Source organism: Fulmarus glacialis, unplaced genomic scaffold (assembly GCF_000690835.1).
Source record: "Fulmarus glacialis isolate BGI_N327 unplaced genomic scaffold, ASM69083v1 scaffold6874, whole genome shotgun sequence".
NCBI lineage: Eukaryota > Metazoa > Chordata > Aves > Procellariiformes > Procellariidae > Fulmarus > Fulmarus glacialis.
This window is the reverse complement of record NW_009209862.1, coordinates 35,873-55,596: the sequence shown is the minus strand read 5'-3', so window position 1 is coordinate 55,596 and position 19,724 is coordinate 35,873. Positions and strand designations below refer to the sequence as shown.

At 39.4% G+C, this 19,724-nt stretch overlaps 1 protein-coding gene across 1 annotated transcript in view; it reads left to right on the top strand.

The window, feature by feature from the left end:
- The window catches only part of LOC104076188 (dihydropyrimidine dehydrogenase [NADP(+)]-like), a gene marked incomplete at its 3' end in the record, with an annotated part of 119,703 nt that overhangs the window by 67,721 nt on the left and 32,258 nt on the right, over positions 1-19,724 (top strand). The window contains exon 8 of the mRNA XM_009576962.1: positions 17,153-17,332. Coding sequence (XP_009575257.1) covers positions 17,153-17,332 — 180 coding nt within the window. The remainder of the gene's footprint in view (positions 1-17,152; positions 17,333-19,724) is intronic.

The window sequence follows — 19,724 nt, the reverse complement described above, 5'->3', positions numbered from 1 at the left end:
CTGAAGTAGGGAAGTCATTTAAACTAATCTAAGTTAAATGGATTCTAAAGCTGCTGTGTAGGTAAGGGTCTGAATTAGTTCAATTACATTTATTTAAAAATAAGCCTTTAGTAAACTTGTGAGTACAGGCCATAAGTCTTTCCCTCATCTTGGGAAAGGCAAATGGAAGGGAGAGGGAAACGAGTAATCTCTATAGACAGTCTTACAAGAAATAAACTTGACTGGGACTAGACTGAAACTTGTATTTGCTGCTCAGGCAAGATACATTGTGATAGACAGAAGACAGCCTCATCTTCATAGGTTATCTTTGGAACCTAATTAGGATTATGAGAATCGTTGCCGTTGTCTTCCTTCATAATAAGGTCATATGAATAGCCAGCTAATATACTTTTCCCTGAATCCCAATCTCTTTCTTGCATGTCCTTGGTATCAAATACCCAAGTTGTTCCTTCTTCAACAGTCAAAACCTCTGTTTCTTATCGTAACAGCTTTGACAGTTCACTACTTCTTTCTCAGTATCAAAATACAGAGCAAGTATTGAATTTTGAGATAGCATCAAATAAAGTGATCTACTGAATGATTCAGTATATTAAGATTCATAGCAAGTCCCTGAGTTAAGTAGGTAGAAGCTGGGACTGTACTGGGGAAATTATATATGTGTCCCATAGCCTTACCTTAAGTATCTGCTTTGGACACTGTTGGAGATGGTGCTGAATAGACACTTGGACTGACACAATACTGCACATTCTGTGATCTTACTTCATGTTTCCAAAACCGCAAGGACACCTTATGACAGATCCAGAGGCAGAAAGCAAGCAGCCCAGGCTTTGGCGGTGCTGGAGTGAGCTCTGCACTCAGCTGTGCCAAATGAGTAGTGGTCTCAAAACCTGGGAGTGGATACTGCCATTGCTATCACTGCCCTGTTACACAGAATAGTGTGTGGATGTTTCCTCGTTAGCAGTATTTTAAAAAGCTAGGGAATGTCAGTTCATCCGGCATTAAACGCAGTCTAATACCACTAGGCAGCACAGGCTGTATTCATCCATCCACGGAGCCCAGCTAGAAAGCCTGGGAGAGCAGCACTTGCATGGCCATTGGGCTTCCCTTCGTTTTGCCTAGACAAGAGTCCTGTGTCTTCTCTGCCATGAGAGGGTGACATTCATGGGCTAAGATAATACGAAGGCTTTGTGTGAGTTGATTTAATTGCTATGTGGCATATCTCTTAGAGAAGAGGTTTATGAATAATAAATGTGCCTCCATTAAAAGCAAGATCAGGTTTTTCCTCTGCAGCTATTTCACCTACAATCAGTTCTCCATTATTTTTTCCAATTGCTTTTATTTTTAAAACATGGACATTTCTTTTCCATTTATGAAATCATCATACACAGGAATGCAAGTCAGGAGTCAGGTGGTAAGCCGTATTTTGATATATGCTATAACCACCTCAAGTGGTATTAAGCAAGTATATTAGGGAATGGTTTGGGGAGAGTTTCAGTATTCAAAGGGTGTTCTATCACCTCCTTTGGAAGATGGAGGGCAACATCTTAGTGTCGTTACTGGCAAAAAGTTCATGTGTAAGAAAGTTTTGCAGCAGGTATAAAAAACAAACTAGATCATTGTAGTCAGTAGTAGCTGGGATTAAAATTTTATCCAGCAATTTAACAGAGCATTCTTCCACTTTACGGACTTCTGAAACAGTTGCAAAAAGACCCCACTTGTTTTTTAATTTTTCATTGAAAATGCTAAGACATTTCAGTCATTCTTCAGCTGATTCCATAGCACTGTACTTTTTTGTAACATACCCAAATCCACCATCCCTTTTCAGTACAGGCATGAAATTAAAAAAAAATAACAACTTTATGTATGGAGATAATCCTGCACTCATTGCATACCAAAAGCTCCAGAAATGCCTAGCTACATCTTTCTGAGGCACAGTTCATTACTATAGGCTTCCAGTGAGGCTGAAGTTGTTTTTTTTTTTAAATTTAAGTAAGCTTTTTTAAAAGCCCCAATTTTTCAAAATAAGATGTATATCAGATTTTTTTGCATCTTTTGCATCATGTACGTGATTTACCATGTCACATTGATGGTTTGTTAGATTTTTGCAAGGCTTTGAAAGAGACATACATTTTTCAAAGTCATCTCGCTGTAGGAAATTAAAAATGGAGACAATTATAGAAAATTCCAGTGCAAAGAGAAAATGCATTATGGAAAAAGCAATAAAAGCATAAAAATATTAAAGTAAAAATCACTTCACAGTAGCCTGTATGATTCAATTGTAGATCAATATTGTGTAGTTAATGCATTAGCAGTAGAGCATTAATTTGCAATTACCGCAGGTGATCTGATCCTCTGTATTCTGTCCATTGACATAAATGACCTTTTGTTGAAAGAGATTCTGTAGTCATTATTTCTAGCAGATGTATCAAAAAAAAAGGTAGAACAAAGGGATACTTTCTGAAGTATACTTGTTTCATGGTAGAGTCTCTTAACATTATATTCTGGTATGGAATACTTTCGTTAATCTTGAATATTGGTCATTAACGTGTAAAGAATATTTCCCTTTTCAAGAATACGTTCCTTTTCAAACAAATTTCTTTTCTTACAAAGTATGGAGGTCACACGTGTCCCCTGTTGCTCCAGCATGGATGTCTGTAAGGCTCTCTATATAGCAACGATTTAAAATCCACCCATATAATTCTGCTTCCCAGCAGGGAAGCCTGTAGCTTTGCTCCAAGCCCTGTTTCAGACACACCTTCACCCCTCTCCCACATGCCCTGGACGGGATGTAGTACCTTGCAGTCCTGTTCCTATTGGCACTGTGCTTTTGTCCTCATCATGTTGTATTCAGCCCAGGCACACCTGCTGCCTCTGGACCTTGCACCATGACCCTTCTCATCTTTCAGGCAAGGGAGTAAGGTCCCTTGTGTTGCTGGATCTGCCCCATGTCCTTCTCTCCTGCCCCACACCAGTTGTGTATGAGACATCAGGGATCTGAGGAAGAACAAAACCATTCTGGAAGTATCACAGCCCATGTTACGAAAGCAATAGCGATGTTTTTTGCCTCTGCAAGATAAAATCTCCCTCCAACACAGAACATGGTTGTTTTTATGAGACTACTTGTGTTTTTTATAACGTTTTCAAGGAGCATTCTTGTTGGTACCTCTTTGGAGCCAGAGTCTCAAGGGATTCAGGACAGTTTGATTATTATTTTTTCTTCAGCAGGCTTTTTACTGAAGCATTTAGCTGAGGGATTTTTATAACAGCAGGATGGCCCTTTGTGTGTGAATAAACAAGCTTTCCCATCACAAAATAGTGGGACTTGAACTATGAGAGAGCACTGTTATTGGATTTGTGCAAATGTGAAACCCTGTGAGGAACCCTTCTACATGGTATAAAATGCCCTGGGTGTCAGGCTCTGAAAATATAATCACTGAAATGACAGGGAAAAAAAAATACCATTTCATAAACGTTATGTCACATTTCAATGTTTAGATGCTACCATTTTCTCCACCCCAATCTAAAAAAAACCCCCGCAAAACCCCGTGAAGTAAATGTATGCTGTAATTATTCACCGTATTTCCCCCCCCCCCCTTTTTTTTTTTAAATTTTCATTAAGGTCACTGGTGCAATTTCTCTACGTTTTTTATGGCTACAGAACTGCAAAGTAGAGAGCTAGTTCTCCATGCACTTAATTAGTGTTCTTTGAAGCCCATCTCAGTGTCTGTTCTAGTCAGTGAAGACACTAATACTTGAGTTAAGTGAGGACTAGATGAGGCCAAAAAATTCTCATCCAGGAATTATTGTTTATGCCATTTAATGGTATGGAGAGTGAAAAACTAAAAGAGAGTGAAATCATGGGAGTGACAGAGCAGGGCAGCGATGGAGCAGGCCCTGTGTTTTACAATTCCGGGTTAAGTTTATACTGATGACACTTGGAAAAAATTTTTGTCTTGCAGTGAATAGCAGTGATTTTGAATGCAGAGGAAGGGCTCAGCCTTTCCTTGTGTCTAATCTGTGCGAGAATGAAGTCGGGCTGGTGGCTGCAAGTCTTAAACAACCGCAGGGTGCCATCGGTGTGGCAGAGCAAGTCTGAGCTTCTCCTGCCTGGACTTGCCAAGAGCCCACCTCTCCTCTGCCCCCAGCCCGTCCTTACACCAGCACATGGGGGAAACAGAGGCTGAAGGCTTTGCTTTGTGCCAGTCGGAGAGTGCTCCATGGATGGATAAGCCCAAGAAGGGGCACATGTTGGCACCAGCTGGACACCGTGAAGTTTCTGACGCAGGCTGTGGCTCAGGGGGTAGAAGATAAAAAAACCTTTCTGTACAAAGCTGTTCATGATACAGAGGAGTTGATATTTTGGAGCTAATTCTTCTCTCACCAATTAGAGAAGATGGATTGCTGGATGCAGTGGCAGGCCACCAAAATGATACAAGATGAGATTCAAGGGATGTCTCTTTACATCCACCAACAATTTCAAGGAAAAAAAAAAATACCACTTAAGGCATGTAAGTCCTTTGATTGAGATAAATATAGTCTCATGTAGAAATAGCAGGTTTTAGCCCATATTCCCAAAGAAACTTGATATGTGTTTGTATGTCCTTTTGAGTATCCTCAGTCACATTTGGGCTTTGTGGCCATTTTCACTGAAATTTGCTGGAAGATAGAAAGTATTTTTCTATAACAAGTTTTGAGAAAACAAAGTCAGGCAAAGGAGAGAGCATACCTGCATTCCTTCACTGTAAGCACGAGCACGCTATGAGCTCACCTTTATTAGACCTCTGAGAATCCACATGGGACAGTGCTGTTAGGACTGTGTCAGCCACAGGAAAGGCTTTAATTGGCAGTCACACCTTATTAGACGTCAGAGAACCCAACCAGAAGACAGAGCTGCTGGAAGCCAGGTATCATTAACTCTGCTGCTCGCAGAGCCGCATGCTTAAAAAAGTCTTCAGTGGACGCAGCGCTGAATGGAGTGACCCTTCTCTGCAGAGCTGAAATTTACAGTACATGCAGAAACAAAAGAGGGAACAAAGTGCTGTTTGAACATGTTGACATAAAATCAAAAGAAAAATGAATGTGAAAGAGAGAGAGGAGCTGGGGCAGAAATACTCAAACGCTCACTTCTGATAAACATTTCATTATTTTCTGCTTTTTTCTTAGCTCAGTGCTAATTACAGAAACTCAACCTGTTCTGAACTGTCTCTCTGTCTTTGCTAATACAAAAAAGTCATTAGAGGACTGCCACACTTGCCCCATTACAGATACTTGGGATGGAAGTTGCTAATTGATAGTGAGAATTTTCTGTGAGAATTCCTTTTAACGGAAATCGGAATTTGTCAAACAAAAACAATCTAGAAAGTTTTTTGGTTATAGTTGGAAAAAAAAATCAAGTTAAAACAGGTTTTCATTATTGATTTGTACTTTTATTATCATGCCACTTTTAATGAAAAGTTGCGGTATTCAAATCTGCACATTGTAAAGTTACAGACTAAACTCTAAGCTAATAATGCCTTTTATTTTGTCCAGTTTTGCAGTAGTTTTACATTTTATTTGGAGCTGCTTAGGGGATTTATCTATTAGCTTTCCTTTATTTCTGCTCATTTCACCAACTAGTAAATGAGGTCTGCATAGATAGGATTGTTATTTCATAAATTTGTAAGAATGAATTCAAGCTCATTCCGTAACAACTGCTATTTGTCATTCTTATAATGGATTCTCATGCAAAGTAGGTTTAACTATCACTGAATGGTAATAATTATTTAATAACAATTAGGTCTCAATTGAGCGTCAGTTCAAATGCTCAAATACCAGTCACTCCCAGCCTCTGCAGGGGATTTGTTCTCTGCTCTTATACCTGGGGCCACTGAGTCTGCTTCCCTTTCCCCTTCTGCCCAGGTGTCTATCCTGCTTCCCTGGGTCTGGTGACATAGGGACTTTAAGGATTAAGGAGATATGAAGAATAATTGCTTGGCAACATGCTCTCCATCTCTCCCAAGGATCCACAATACTGCTTCTCTTTCCAAAACCCAGTACTGCTGCACCTATTTTTAATGTGGATTAAATCCACATTAAATCCACACTACTGATGTGGATTTGTGTGCCACTATATTGTATGAACAAGCACAGACCTGTCCTCTCTGTAGGTAAAACCACATGGTGTGAATTGACATGAAGTGAGTTTTGTTTAAAAGTTTACAAAGTAAAAGCAACATAGAGATGACTCTTCAAAAGATGCTCAGTTAAGTGTTGAAGAAATTGTGGGCAAGTTGTTTTATTCAGCTTAGGTTGCTTTCAGACACAAAGCTAGCTCTGTTGTAGACAGAGTTCCCCTTGTGTAGCAGTGTGGAGCTGACTGGAAATTGAGTCTGAAAATGTACCCAGCTCCCTGTTGGATATTGAAAATGTAAATAGAAGAAAAGATAAGCACAGTGGAAAAAGCTGAGTTTCTTTTTTCTTTACTGCCATCTCCACTAATTACTTAGGGAATTTCCTGTATTTTGTTTTAAATTATGTATATTGTAACTGCAGGGGACTTGTTTTCCAAAAAGGGAAAACGTAAAACATTCAGGATTGCAAAGCTCTGCCGTCAGAGAAGTTTTTCTTGGAAACATTATTGGTCATACAAAGAAAATACGCATGTAAGAAATTTTCCTTTTTGTATCGTAGCAGCTCCGTTGATCTTGCAGTCAGAGGCTGTAGCTGGCAATGAAAGGAAGAAAGGGGGAGCAAGCAGTGGAGGAGGCTGTGCTCGGGGAAGGCACGGTCCTGGAGCCCATGCCGGCACAGGCACGTGCTGCTGTGCAGCTCGGCTCGGGCTCGGTGCAGGGCTAGCTGGAGTTTGGTGACCGATCTGCCAGTTTTCCCAGTGGTAGAAAAAACTTTTTTCTGCCCAGGAAGGAGGGAGGAATCTGGGTATATGAGCCCTGATGCCTTTTTGAAGTTTTTTTCCTGCTACCACACAAGCCCCCTGACACAGCTTGATCTGTCAGGCAAGAGGTCCTTTTATCCATGCAATTTGAATGAAAGAAACAGAGAAACCATTTTTTCTGAAGCTGGCAGTACGTTTAAGGAAGGGTTTAACTTCCTTCAATATCTGAGTTATGTCGCTGCTTTTCTTGCTGATATTTATTATTTGGACAGAGATAGGTAAAACAATCCCCAAGGAAATGTGGAAGTGGGTTTTTATCTCAGACGTGAAGGACTCGGAGGGTCAGAACTATTTTATTCACATGAATCTTACTCTTCAATGGACACAGCAGTTGCAGCACAAATTTGTACAGGCAAGCTGATAAAGGATGAAAGTAATTTTAGCTGAAATAAAATGTGAGAGTACTAGAGAGAAAGACTCACAAGGATGAGGGGTTAATCATTGCAGGACTGAACTGAGGTTCCAAAATGGAAAAATTGCTTTTCTGTTTGATTTTGAGAGGTCTGCATCTTTCAAAATTCTGGTCACAGGAGGATGTCCCTCAGTAGATGGTTCTCATTAGAGTTTGTTGAAAACTTCTTTGAGGAAACTGTTCTTCATTGACAAATTTCATTTAATCCAAATAGATCTGGGTTCAAATCTGTGTCTGATCCAGAGAGTCCTGGGATGAAGAACGTTGAAGCTTTACCCCTGGATCCATTATGCATTAATGAACCTGAGTATTACCAATGATCAGGAAATAGTTATTCTGTCACAGGGAAGTTTAAGGATGGAAAAGTTTTCCAGTTTAAACTGATAATCAAAATTCTAAATGTCTGTGGCATTAACACATTTAAAGAAAAAATACTATTTAGGTGAATCAAATCTTTGTTTCAATCATTTTGCAACATATTTCAGTTTTGACCTTTTCATTCTAATTAACTTGGATTGCAAAATAGATTTTCAAGTTAAATGGAGCCATTGCATTCCATGTTGTCAAACAGCACATATTGGTAATTCTGAAACTCTTTTCCACACGTTTTTCAGAACACGGTTCTTTTCTGAAAAGCGTGCTTTCCTAGAACCACACTCACTTCTGACAAATATGGCTTTCCAAAAATGGAATAACAGGCCAACTCCAGTTCAGAGAGAATGGCGTGCCTGTCGGTTAGCTCTTAGAAAACAAAGTCTTAAAAACACTGCTAACTTCTGACTAAATGTGTTATGTTACTTGATGACTTTTAACATCAAACCTCCAGATTTGAGCAACTTAACTGATACCTGCTTTAGAAATATCTTCGGAGGAGCTGGAGGATACAGCTCATGGAAATGGGTCAAGTAAATCTACATCTACCTGGCACAGCTGCTGATGCTGTACCAGCAGCTGCAGAACCTTTGGGAGAACTGAAGGATTTCATTTTCCATAACAGTACTTAGAAGAGAGAGGTGAGACCTCTGGGTGTTAATAAATGAAATATGAAGTGATATTCAACATATATTTAAAGATAGTTGTAGAGCCTCTATATGCGATTGGACTGTTTACACAGGGGAGTTAGCTCATCTGCTTTCAAAGATATCTTTCATTTTGTAGATCTACAGTACAAAGATATAATTTGCTATAGATGGTTGATTATGAGACTGTTTCCCACACTCCTCAATGCTCAAGGCATATGGAATCATATTTGTTTTCTTAGGAAAGATGATCATGATCAGCACTTTTATCAGTGTGTGTGCCCACCTACTGCATAAAGGTCCACTTTGTAGTTCCAAGAACTGACAGAATGCTTTAGTGAGATAAGCAAATACAACCATTACTCTAGGGGTGGTTGACGGGGAAAAAAAAAAAAAACAATTACCTCAGGGAGCCTTCTGAAAATTCTTGATTTCTTCCGCATTTCCCCTCTCAAAGACACGGGATACAAAATTGCATCATTCAGGGTCCCTTGATAAGTACCGGTTTCCTACTCCCAAACACCCAGTTTAGCTATTTAGATCAAAGATACATTAATTGGTAGAGAAGAACTTAAGGGAAGGAAAAATACATTTGAGTAGGCTAGGAATTAATGCATCTGATAACGTTCCTAAAGGATCCCTTACAGTGCTCTTATCCCCTGCCGTGCCCTCATCTGATAAGTGGCTAATGGATTCTAGACTTTTTTCTCCTCCTTCATTGTTGGCCACTCACAGTTGCCCAAGGTTGCTGGAGTGCAATATGCGAACAAGGTCTATCTTTCACCCCCAAAAATGAGGTACTTCAGGGTCTCTGTGCCAGCGGCAGTAACCGTCACCTTGGTGCTGGGAAGGCTTTTCATTACAGCCTGCCTCAGGAGGCTGCTGTAGCTTCAACACAAGCTGTGTGGCTCTTCTTCCTGCCCAGCTACTGCATCCTCATTTCCTTACCTGTACTCCCTGCCTCGATGCTCCCTAAATGTCAGCTCAGCTCTGCTCGACACCACGTCAGCGTTATGTTGTCCTGTTGTAGAGAGGATCTAAGCTGTACAGGAGATAGAGCTTTTATCCCCCAAGATAAGAGATGCATGGGCTGGAGACCTTTTTCTCCTTTTAACTCATTTTGAGCTCCATTACTAACTGACATTAGCCTGTACTTCTGATTAGAATGACACTTTACCTCAAGGCTTGTCTGATAAACTCACTTGAGGTATAACAAAATGACTGAAATACTTCATTACTGACACCTACGTGACATCGGACCATCCAGTCATCTTTTTAATATAGATTTCTTAAGCCCTATGTGAATGGCTGCCTACTCTGCAGAGCCTGGAGTTGTTAGCATCTTTGAATCTTTCTTCTGTGTGTTGCCCCTCAAGTGTCACTAGTAAGCCCTCAGCTCATTAGGACATCAAGTCTAGGACCCAGTAAAAAAGATTATGTGGTTTTTTTCCCACAATTCAGACAATTTGTAGATGTAATATTTGAGTCCTTCAGACTGCTTTCTGAAAGCTGTACTAGACTTTGGAACAAATAGTAGTTCATTAGTTCATGTATATTAGCTCAATTCTAATGTTTTAAAAAGGCTATCAGCTATCATCCAAATCAGTTTTGCACCTTGATCCAATATCTGAAGCCTTGTTAAGTAACATCCCATCTGTTAACCTGTATCTCTAGAGTCATTTAAGCAGCTAATGTGAATGAATCAAATCATTCCATCTGTACTGTATCAATATTTGGGAAGCTTTTTCTTACTCACAAATTTGTTCTTTAAAACAAAGAATCTCATTTTTTTCCAGAGATTGCACCACATTGTCTGATAATCCACTTCCCCTAATGTTCTTAATCCTACAACCCTCCAGCAAAAGTAATAATTGCTGTTAGAAAGGATAATTTGGGCTACGCATTTAATGTACTGGTAAGTCAGCGTTCAACGAGATATGAGGAGGAGGAACCATAGTTATACAGGCAGCCTTTCCACAGACACTGATATCCTGAAGATTGTAAGTACAGAAACCCCTCTCAGAGGAGATTTTATTTGTTTGCTTACGCTCACATCGCAGCTCTTGCCACATTATTGTAAGTGCTGTGTCAGACATCCAATGCTGTGTGTACTGCTTTTTACTTTGTAGATCTGGGTGCATCTAAATCATTGTACAGGGGCTAGAAAACATAGATTTTCATTTCCATAGGCAAGAGCTAAACAGCATATAGATTGCATGGCCCAGAAAAATCTCCCTTTAGTTGAGTCAATTTTTGCCAGTTGCTTTTGAGAATAAATTTTAAATTGTATGTATGCCTTACCCAGATTATAATCATGCTCTTGCCCACCACAATAAAATTAATTTTCGTAAGGCTGTCGATTCATATGGATACCCAGATGGGCACAAATAGAATCTTTCCTGAAGCACCTTGCGTTCATTTACAACTTCAGTCTTTTTCCACTAGAATCTTAATCAATAGACACTAATCAAAAAAGCAGTAGCCTCAACTATACATTGAAAAACAGCTTAGAGTCATTCATAAATGTTTCTCTAACAGGAAGGTGGATTTATGTCTTCAATACTTACCGGGAAGAATTTTTAATAGAAAAAGAAAGCTTCTATAAAAAGATGATAAATAATGCTAAAATTGAAAATATATTATAATATAAAATCAAAACAGTAAATCTTTTGCTTACCATTTGGGCATATCAGTAAAAACATTTCAAAGGAAGTCAACCAAATTAATGGAAAAGCAAAATTGTTAATCCATTGTAAAACCTCTCACAGGTATCTTGGAGGAATAATAGTTGTTTATCCCCTTGCTATAGTAAGAATATTAGAAACTGTGAAGTCAAAGGCCAATTTCCTAATCGGATGGCATTTTGAGAGCTATTTTGTTTAGAGATCCTATGCAGTTTAGAACCAAAGCTGAAATAAGTCTCCGTCTTCTGGGGAAGCAAGATGGCATTCTGCTAAATGCTAGAATTTTATCATTTGAAGGGAGAAAAAAAAAAGCAAAAAGAAAGCAGCCAGCAAGACCTAAGAATATAAAAGCATTTGAGATCTCAGAAGGAGTTTAAATCAATGCACTGCCACAGTTACAGCACAGATGAAAGAGCCTGCTGTCTCAATTGCCAGGAAACTACTTAGAAACTCTCACTTTGATTTTTTTTTTTTTTTTTTTGGTAGACCGTTACATTACCACTAAATGCAATATATGGGGACATCACTGCTTTGATGTTGTACAGCTACAACAAATGGAAACTGATATGGTAGAACAGTCAAGCTATGTGATTTGCGTTTGTATATACAAATATATACCCATCAATCTTCTTACTTCTAGACCGTGTATCACTGCCACCCATCTGCCTCCTTACTGTTACTTCTGTTTTCATAAAAATGACAATTATTTTACACACATATTCTGAAGAGAGAAACATATATTTCAGAGGGATGTAAAAATTAAAATTTTCTCCGACCTATTGCCTCCTACCACAAATTCATATTGTTGGCAAAGGGTTTTAATAGTGCTTTGAGACAATTTTGAATAGGAGCATGACTGCTGCCAGGCATTGCAGCATTCTTGTTCTCACAGATCTACTCACACCAAGAATACTTACATTTCTTGCAAAGCAACACGTTATTAAACAGGCTAGATTTTCTGACTTGCTCCAACCTTTTGCAGTGAACCAGCGGCATATGAGATTATAGAGACACTACCTCTTGTTAGTTGAAAGTAGCGTAGGGAAGAACTGATACAAACATGTCTAGATCTGCGTGTCCTCTGCTGCTTCTGCTGAAATCCCTGCTATGGATGGAATAGAAAGAATGCAGGTGGAGACTGGGGTTCCTTTTTGGCACCATCTTCCCCACCATCACCTGTCCAGCTGGGATTTCACCATATAATAATGAGTTTATGTAAAAACTGAAGGTCGTGGGGTAAGAGAGAGTGGACAGAGTGATGCCTGAAGAGGAGTGCATTGTTTCCTCTTTCCAGTGTTACGGAAAATATTCTCTCCTCTGCAACATCCCACAAGGGGAAAATGCAAGGACAACACTGAATAGGAATTGCTTTAGTGGGTAATCTGGCTGGAAATGCCTCAGCCACTTTGTCCAAGTTCTGCACAGATGGCACAGGTCTTCCACATAGTCCCCCAAGATATGCCAAAGTCTGAACAGGAACCACAGTCATTTTTGCAGAGAGCGAAACAAAAATAAAAAGCAATGTCTGGGTATTTTTCCCGTTGCTCCTAGAAACACAGACTATGGACAAAACCTAAAAGGTCTTACACAGACAGAGCTCTCAATAAAAGGTACAGAGGATTTGCCTCAGTAAAGACTTCAGAAATTGGCATCTCTTTGTCGTGTAATGATTCTGCTAAAAGCAAAGGCATTTACAATGTTTTATAACTGATGTGGTGGTACCTGTCACCAATAATGAACTTTTTTCTTCAAAATATGTAAATTAAAAGTTTCAGATTGATGTGAATGATTAACAACAATCATGTAACCCGTAAAATTCTTTTTACACAATAATAATCTCCTGACAATTTACTCCAGTTCCTCAAGCAAGATTTGTAATGGCTCTAGATCCTTTGACAAAGTTAGACTCAGTATTTATGTTTATTTAGTAATAGAGCGATCAGGTCATTTCTTATGCAAGACATCAGCAGGGACCTTTGCATGCCTCTCCCATCATTGCATTTTGCAGAACAATTTTACTTAGAGCCTTAGTCTGTGATTCATTTCATATCCCCATTCCCCAATGAGATGATTTGGTGTATGTTTGATTTACCAGCAGCAAAGCAGGCATTGTGTCTTTTAGTATCTCAGACATGTCTGTATAGATTAGAATTGTAACCTACAGCTGCAACTTACACTGAACAGATTTATATTTCAGAATACTGAGAGCACGATATAATTCATCATACATAGCATGTTGGCCTGCTTGTCTCTTTTGGGATGTAAGGGGCAATCATTGGAGTGGAACAAGGAGTCTTGGATCTGGGGGAAAGGCGAGGAAGTCAGATGTTAAAAATGAAATTGTAGCAGTTCTACTGCCAAGGCAGAGCCAGGGAATGCAGTAAAACCAAGCTTGTGCAAAATTATCTCCCTCTGTATAAGTGCAATATGAATAATACACATTACCTTTCTAAGCAGGAAAAATGTAGCGCCTTCTAGCCCAAGTTCTAGTCCAAAGCTAGAGACAAATACAAGCAAGACAGCAGGACAGCACTTGTCAACAGGACAGCTAACAGCTTCATTGTGATCTGGACCTCACTCTGTCCTATAGGTTGCTCACAGGGCCTGCTGCTCCTCATCCTCCAAAAAAGAAAAAGCTACTTTCTACCTAAATGTTTCAGGTGAAAGCCTGGGTCAGTGAACAGTTGAATGTTAATTTACTCAGAAACAGATTCACGTGGATTATTTAGGACGAAGGGATATTAAACGGGTGCCATCTCTGCCATGCAAAGTTCCAGCACCACTGCTTGCCAGAACCTGGGCTGATAAACCACTTGAGCAACTGATCCACACTTGCTCTGTTTCTTATACTTGTCCATAAGCAGCTTCTGTTGGCCACAGGATACAGACTGCTGGTCTGGCACCATATGTGTATGTTCTCAGTTGTGAGTTACATTTTTGTTGAGGCTTTTGCTTCAGGGTCTAAAGGGAAGCACATTTCGCTGTGTTTGGTTGGTAAAAGCATGATGCTGAGGGGAGGAGCTGAGTGGGCAGGGCTGGTTGCAGTTCAGTTTCATGCTGCTGCTCGATCAGTGTGCAAGGCACGGACAACAGCTGTTACAGCAGCACCCTGCTCGCCTTTATCTGCTGTTGAGGTGTTTTAATAAGACGTTAAATGAGAGGTGGTAGCAACCAAAAGGTAGTTCCATTTTAAATATGGCCATAGCTGGACTGCTCTTCCTGCTCTTCACACCCGTAAAATAAGATACCAGCAGAAGAGGGGGCTCAACGTTTAGCTTTGCGAGGGAGGAGAAGCATGCCTGTTCCCAGTGCAAGTAGCAGGAGTGAAGCAGGGGCATTAATGATGTGTGGAGATGGGTCAGTTCAGTTCTTCTGCAATTTTTCCGGATGCATGAGTTTGAGTCTCACCTTGTCTATTGCCCTGCCACTTCTCTTGTGCTGAAAAGAGGGCACAATGTCATTTAATCTCGTGATTCAGAGGCAAGCCAGGTATGATGCTAAAAACCTCTTTCTCTGGTGTAGAAATTGTCATGGCTGATGGGTCAGGGTGACCTTTTATCTTGACTTTGTTTGCCACCTTTTAAAATGCAGCAAAGTCTTCTACATTGATTCATGGAAGATACTGTAAGCCTAAAACACAAAACTCACCATCTATGTGATATGTGCAACGTAAGACATTTCAAAGCTCAAAATGTTTTGGAATTTGCCAAAAACATGGCAGAACTATTTCTGTTGCTTTTGTATGTGTTAATGTTTGAATCGCTCTTGTTCTAGGAAAAGCACTTGCTTTTACCACAGTGAAATCAGTGAAAGGTGTGTCTTTGGTTAATTATCTGCACCATTTGGCACCATAGTCATAAGGCTCCTAAGGAAGAGGAGGATCATCTGAAACCACTTGCTAATTCTGTTTCCAAGTCTTTCCATTTCAGATAACATTTTTCTTTAGTGCAGAGATTTACATTTTTCTTAAAAAATTGCATTTTGCCTTCCGTTCTGGAACCTACTTGGCTTTCCAGGGAAGGCAGTGCACTGCACATAGACTCACAGGGATCAAATGTTAGCTCTTAGTGTGAAATCATCTTCTGCACATTTTTATATTATTGCAGTTCATAACACTGCACCACAAGATGGAAAACAGTAAAAGCCTCTTTATTTATAAGGTTATTACAGGTATCCTCCAGTGTATCTCATGTGTATACATCCTGTCAAAATATTTCAGGATTTTGACAACAGTGCCTGAACTTGTTTCAAGTGACATGATGAGACTTTTAACTGTATTTTTTTACAGTTTTAGTATTTTTAAGAATAGCTAATAAAACTGTTACCCATGCACTAAAAAACATAAAGAATCCCTTGGTGAACAAAAAGGTTTAAATAAGCATCAGTTCAGTTTTGCAGTTAAATAACCTGTACAGAAAATTATTATGATGTTCTTTATAATTGCTCTGAAAAAAAAAAGTCTTGAAGTCTACGGAAGGCATAACAGACGTAATTAATGCCCACACTGTTTCTGCAGAGAAACAGATTTTATGTAATGTAAATGCGCTGCATAGAAAATGTTCTTGTGCTTATTTTATAGTTTGCCCTTATTTTTCCCTTGTACAGCTGTAGCGTATGGTATTTTACAATGTGATGTGTATCTGTCTTCAGAATTGCAAGTTGTATTATCATTTCTGAAATGTGAAAAACAATTCTATATTTCCTGTATTTTTTAAGTGTCGATGTCAATTATGATCCAAGGTGTGTTTTCATGTCCCAGGAATATGGATGTGTTTGTCCACGTGTACACATTCATGTTCTAACATAGGTGGCTATTTCATTGTTTTGTTCATTATGTGTGCATGTAAGTGTAGGTATTATCAGGAGCATTCTTTTTAGCTTTTAGAATAAAAGCTGAATCAGAGGCTGAAAATACTGACGCATCTGGAATTTCAGAGCATTTCCAGGGACTGACAATTAACGGTAGTCAACCAACCCTGTACCTCGTCACTGATGGATGATTAGAGTTTAGCTAATGAGAAGGTGTTCAGAGAACAGTCAGGGATTTTTTATGCACTTGTCAGTTTGGTTGGGGATCTATGTGGGTTTAAATCTGAGTTGATATCCACAAAGTGGTCTAGAAGAATCCCTGTAAATGGTGAGACTATTATCTGCTGTCAGTAGTTTTGTGTTTACGTGTTAAGCTCTGCAGGTCAGAGATCATTGGTTTATATGTTTATAAAGCTATATTTCTATCTGTGTTTCTAAAGTATCTAAAATAAGTGGCCTGGCCTCCCAGTACCACTGAATGGCAAATGGTGATTAGCAGAAGAGGACCGTTCTGTTCTGTGCCTGGCAATGCTCACCCATACTAACAGGTCAGCTTCATAGGTGCTGTTTGCTGAGACTTTTTCGTTGGAGCCAGATTCTTCTCAGGCGCATCCAGTGAAAGGACAAGAGGCAATGGGCACAAACTGGAACACAGGAAGTTCCATTTAAATATAAGAAAAAACTGCAAGGGAAATTGAACACTGGACCAGGTTCCCTAGAGAGGTTGTGTAGTCTCTGTCTTTGGAGATATTCAAACCCTGACTGGATACGGTCTTGGGTAGCCTCCTCTAGTTGACCCTTGTCTGAGCTGAGAGGTTGGACAAGACAATCTCTAGAGATGCCTTGCAACCTCAGCAAGTTCTGTGATTTGCTTGACGAGGACCTAACTGGATATGTCTGTGCTTCCTGAACAGAGCAGGCTGGGGAATACCACTGTCTGTCTGCAGGCAAAGGTCTGAGCATAGCTGATGGTTTGCCATGCTTAGCATCAGCACCCCGGAAGGCACACTTGGGTCTGGGCTTGCAGGCTTACTTCTGAACAGCCTTCAAGCCTGATCTAAGGGCTGCCATTAGGAAACCTAGGCATAATTAGTGTTATTGAGTCCTTTTTTTCCTGAACTGCAGTGGTGGTATCGTGACAGAGGATTAAGTAGAGAATTAATATCCTGAATTCTTGTCGTTCTTTCCCAGTGAAGTTGCAGGAAGGGTCATCTGATAATAAGTAAGTCCAAAGAGTTTGCTAATTCCATGTGCTCCTCTGCCAGGATATTGCTGATAACTGACTTATATTTCGCAGGTATGCAGTGCAATCCAGAATCAAGATTTCACTGTTATTGATGACTACTGCAGTGGACTGCGAGCTCTTCTTTACCTGAAAAGCATTGAGGAACTCAAAGACTGGAATGGACAGAGTCCTGCAACCATGCGCCATCAGAAAGGAAAACCAGTACCTAGAATTGCTGATCTGATGGGAAAGGTATGTTGTTTCATTGCCATTCCTGTATAATGACGCTATGTCTTGGCTTTGAATGCAATTCCATAATCATTGTATGCAGTTTCTGTTACTTACCTTGGTTGACCACTGCTGCTGTCACAATTAGTCACCAAGTCTTTTTCCTTCTGAGTATTAACAAATATAGCTTAAGAAGACAAACTTGAAATGACTTGATATGGGATAACATTTTTACTATAAATATGATCTCTCCACTTGACTGATAACATCATGTCTTTAAAAAAAGTGTAGGATGTAAAATTACAAATGCATTGGTACAAGTTCTGGAACTGCTTGTTTTAATGAAACTCAACTCAATTCAGATTAATACTAATACTGTGCCAGAAGTTCCTGGGTGTTCCAGCCATGGTGCAACATTCAGGAGACATGAAAGCCTTCTAGCACTGGACCTGACCAGCTGACATCTTGTCACAAACCAGCTGTTAGTTGGAACACTAGATCAGGTAGGAGCGGCCCTTCAATCATCATACCTGAGCATCTCATGGTCCTTCATGTGTGCTGGCTCCCAAACCCTCTGCAAGGCAGGGAAGTTCCAGGTGAGGAACAGTGGCACCAAATAATTTAATAGATTCCGCAAGATCATTTAAACCTAGAAGTCTGTGGTGGAATAGGAATGTAAACTATGGTCTCTCTGAAGTCCTAACCTCTGGACTGTCTTTCTTTTCTGCTCTAGTAGTTCCCTGCTACAAAAGCATCTTTGGAGATTTTTGCCAGATGCAGTGGGTTGCAGCCGCCCCAGTACTGCTCACCCCTCCACCAGGGCACCAGCTGATCCATGCTGAGAAGCAGGGAGGTGTAACTGGCTTCCTACCGATGCCCCGCTGCCTACTGCTCTAAGCAAAATACCTGCACAGCAGGGAGGCTGAGCTTTTGTTTCTGGTTACTAGAGGGGATCACTTTGAAGACTGATTTCAGTTATACATCATGCCTATTGATTATCCTTCCAAAAATCTGATCTAACACTGTTGAAAATGTTGTATAAAGTAAAGAATTACAAAAGAATAGGATTTGGAGTGTCAAATGCCTCCAAATCTCTGCTTATCATTGCTGATGACTGGAGTTGGATTTAGCAGGAGATTAGAGACTCCTATATTGTTGTTGTTCTCTGTGGAGCTCTGAAAATTATAACATTACCTTCCAGGAGAAAAGACAATCCTATTCCTAAAGCTCTGGATAATACGCTGCTTAAAAATAAAACAAGATATAAGCAGTTTCATTTTCATTTACTTATGTTAAGCAGTTAAACCAGGCTCAAAGGGTTATATCTAAACTTCCTTCCTTTAACACCTGTAGAAACATACACAGCATTTCCAATTGATGTAACAGAGATTTGTTGTAATTCTTCTTTAAAGCTGCAGTGTTCTATCTTTGTATTACCTTTGTATTTTACTAAACAGACAACCATTGTCAAAGATGTTTCTCATGTCCTTTTGAATGAGAAAAAAAAATTATAATTCTTAGTCTTTTCCGCTTGTCACTACATCAATAATTAACTTTAAAAAGGTAGTGTGAAAAGATGCTTTAAGAAAGCATTTAATAATTCAAAGGAATCTTAACTTGAAACAGGTCACATGAAAAAGAATGAAAAACAAAGCCCTGTGTAATCTTGTCTGGCTGGCTCTGTTAGACATTTAAAAGGAACAAGGCATACAGAATATAACTGATTGTGTATTTGATTGCCCTTAGCACTGAATTATATCATTGGATCGTTGCTACTAAAGAATAACATATAAAGTTAACCAGGCTGCATCATTGATAAGGTAGAGATATATTTTAGGCATAAGCTCATGATGGCTGTTTGTCCAGGAATGAACATTCAAGGGAAAAGGAATAAAAATAATACAACACGGGTAAAAGAAAATACCATAATAAATGATCCTACTAGGGGCAATCAAATACAAAGGCTTGATATCATTAATATTTATAATATCATAATTAGCAAGACTGTGCCTAAGCAGTGTTATTAGTGTAACTAATTATGTTATCATAAACTAAGTTTGCAGTATTATAGCAATCAGTATTCTTACCTTCATAAATTATTATCAATATTGGATTTCACGTACTTGTGCCTAGTAAATTTAGTTAAGTACTGTAGTTTCATCTAGATTCAAACACAAATATCTAGCTTGCTTGGCAGCAAGTCATAACACACACTTCTGATTCTCTTTCTAAAATAAATTCACTAAAAAGCACGTCCTTACTCTCTATGTGGAAAAGAGAAGATAGCCTGTTGATGTGATGTATGTGTTCTCGTCAATAAAAGTAATGTGTAGAAATGTATATGTTATACATGGAGTAAAATGTGACAGCCAAAATCGTGCATTACTGTTTTAAAAACTTATAAGGAGCTGTCCAA